This window comes from Lactuca saligna, chromosome 1, assembly GCF_052625555.1.
Source record: "Lactuca saligna cultivar CGN05327 chromosome 1, ASM5262555v1, whole genome shotgun sequence".
Taxonomy (NCBI): Eukaryota; Viridiplantae; Streptophyta; class Magnoliopsida; order Asterales; family Asteraceae; genus Lactuca; species Lactuca saligna.
Window position 1 is genome coordinate 10,345,128 of NC_136417.1, and position 3,399 is coordinate 10,348,526.

The window sequence follows — 3,399 nt, forward strand, 5'->3', positions numbered from 1 at the left end:
CGTTTTGCGCGGATAAACGGCTACTATATATATATATATATATATATATATATATATATATATATATATATATATATATATATATATATATATATATATATATATATATTAGAATATTTCACGTATTTTAAAAAAAAATATAGATTTTTTTTTTATTTTTTTTAGTTAATTCAAGTTCCGAAAATAATATTTAAAAAAAGAATTTTTAGATTTTTCTATTTATTTTGCATTTTAAAATTATTTTTTAGAATATATCAGTGTAATATTCTATTTAGAATATTTCACGTATTTTTAAAAAAAAAACGGAATTTTTTTTATTTTTATTTTTTATTTTTTATATTTTTTTATTTTTTTTTAGTTAATTCAAGTTCCGAAAATAATATTTAACAAAAAGAATTTTTGGATTTTTCCATTTATTTTGCATTTTAAAATTATTTTTAGATTTGGTCTCACGGTCTCACAAAATTAGATTGGTCTCAAATGAACCCGATATATATATATATATATATATATATATATATATATATATATATATATATTGAACTGTTGTAGTTTTATAGTTAAAACCACTAACCGTAAAACGTGATGCTATTTAACAGAATCACAAACCACAACACGTACCACGAACTTTTTAAAACCACGTTATGCGGTGCGGTACGGACCATTTATATGGTTTATGCACACCCCTACATTAAATATTTACTATAATAATGGTACGAGAAAAATATAGAACATTGTTCTTTGCATTAAATTAAATGGGTTATAAATAAATCTTGTTAAAGGGAAGGTGTACGCATTAGAGTTAGCTGTCGACCAAGAGAGATTTATTTGAAGTTGAGGTAACATGTTGGATAATTTTAAGTGATGGTAGACTGGAAGAAACGTGTAATTTGGCAAACTTATGTTACGAACTTTGAATTTCACCTTAGTTTTATACTTTTATTATTATTATTATTTTCTTTTCGCTTTTTAAAGCTCAACCATATAATTATCATTCATTATCTTTGTTCCTTAAGTCTCTCTCTCTCTCTCTCTCTCTCTCTCTCTCTCTCTCTCTCTCTCTCTCTCTCTCTGCTGCAAACATCAAGTTCAAAGAAACTCAACTCCATTTGAGAATCAGAAAGAGACGGGAAGACCCTACAAGTGAAGAAAGATCAAGAAGACTAGAGAGGGCGTGTGTTTTTTCCAGGTTTATGTGTGTGAATCGGTCTGTGTATTTATATTTGATCACCTGTGGTCATGGATGGTAGTACATATGATCATTTCCACCACAGACCTAACTTTCCCTTCCAACTTCTTGAAAAGAAAGACGACGAAGTTTGTTCCTCCTCCGCCACTGATGCATACCCATCTCTTGCAATCGCTACCGACACTAATAAGACTAACCTAAATCCTATGGTTCGATGCAACGCCTCCACTCTCCTAACCTCAACCGCCGCCGCTACCTCATCCACAGAGCTTTCAAAGAAACAACTCCCTAAGAGAACTTCAACCAAAGATCGACATACAAAGGTTGACGGCCGTGGCCGTCGCATCCGTATGCCAGCGCTTTGCGCCGCCAGGGTTTTTCAACTTACTCGGGAACTAGGACACAAGTCTGACGGAGAAACCGTCGAGTGGCTACTTCAACAAGCCGAGCCTGCTGTCATAGCAGCGACCGGCACAGGCACCATTCCGGCGAACTTCACTTCACTCAATATCTCCCTCCGAAGCTCCGGGTCCAGTATGTCGGTTCCTTCTCAGCTCCGATCCACTTATTTCAACCCTAATTTTACTCTCCCACAAAGAAGAAATCTTTTTCCGGGAATTGGACCAGATAGTCCATCGTCAAACCTTTTGAATTTTGGGTCCACGACCATTCTAAATCAGATTATACAAGCAAAAGAAGAATTAAGAGATAATTCAGTGGAGTTATCAGAGTCGCCGGAGGAGGGTATGGGAAGGAAGCGTAGACAGCCCACGGAGCAGGATTTATCGTCGCTCCACCAGCAACAGATGGGAAATTATCTACTTCAGTCAAACTCGGGAGCTTTGGCGGCTAGTCATACATCAATACCTACAAATTTTTGGATGGTCGCTAATCCTAACCAACAGCAAGCCATGGGTGGCGACCCAGCTGTATGGACTTTTCCAAACGTCAATAACAGCACCTTATACAGAGGCACCGTTTCTAGTGGGCTGCATTTCATGAACTTTCCGACGCCGTTGGCGCTTTTGCCAAGTCAGCAACCGGGGATTAGCGGTGGCAGTGGTGGTGTAGGCGGAGGTGGTTACAGTGAAGGACAACTGAACATGCTTGCTGGGTTAAACTCATACCGGCCTATATACGGTCACGGGGCATCTGAACAGCAACAGAATGGCTCTCATGACGGAGGCCGTGGTGGAGATGATCGGCATGACACGACCAGCCACCACTCGTAGCTGACTCCCGCCACCGGTGGTTAATATTGCGTTATTTATTTGATATGCAAACACTAAACACACGTGAGATTTGATTTGTTCCTCAATTTTGGAAATTTAATTTTTGGTAAAATTTTAATTTCATTTTGTGTGACGAAAATTACAAACGTATTAGGATTTTGATGAAGGGGTAGAGAATGACATTGTTTACACGATGTACTATCATGGTATTATATTATTTATTTTATTTAGTTGTTTTTATTTTTATTTTTTTTATTTATTTTTAATTTTATTTTTGATACAAAAAGCTAACTAATCTATTTTTAAATAAACATACATGTCTTCATCAAAACTTGAACTTATAATCTCTTATGAGAGTCACTTGCACTTCTCGTCCGATCTTTAATTCCTTATATTTAGATTTTACAATTTTGGTCCATGTAGAATATAAAATTAATAATATTCCATTTCAAGTTTCTTTTCTCTAGTTCTTTAATAGATTGTTAATTAAAACATAAGAAATAAAAAACTAAACCCTATCCATTAGCTAACCGTTCCTGTCTCCACCCAGTAGATACTCTCACCACCACCACTACAACAACATACCTTATATCACCACTACCCACAAGCAATATTGGGTTCTTAGAAATAGTCTAGATTTATACACTCGAGAGCTATTTCAACATGATTAAGAATATATGAGTTTGCAAAACAAATATTAAAACAACATTAGATAGAATATCTAAGAAGCTAAAGTAAACACTTCACATTGAAATGTTGATTACAATGAAGCCCAAACTAACTGATATAAGTTTCCAAATATCAAATAGAAGCTAATCTAGAAAAAAAAATTATAAATATTAAACAGAAAGTCCAACCATGGCTTTAAATCTATGTATAATAATTCTCTATAAAAAGACCCCAAGCTAATAAAAACAGATACACAAACTATTAATATATGTTGGTGTTTAAGTTATCTTTGTTTTTCCCACATAAAAG

The 3,399-nt window shown here is 34.5% G+C and overlaps 1 protein-coding gene across 1 annotated transcript; it reads left to right on the forward strand.

The window, feature by feature from the left end:
* Positions 1-1,021: 1,021 nt before the first annotated feature.
* Positions 1,022-2,661, forward strand: LOC145002202 (transcription factor TCP15-like). Its single transcript, XM_078961528.1, has one exon. The coding sequence runs from the start codon at positions 1,240-1,242 to the stop codon at positions 2,419-2,421; it is 1,182 nt and encodes a 393-aa protein (XP_078817654.1). The 5' UTR covers positions 1,022-1,239; the 3' UTR covers positions 2,422-2,661.
* Positions 2,662-3,399: the final 738 nt, after the last annotated feature.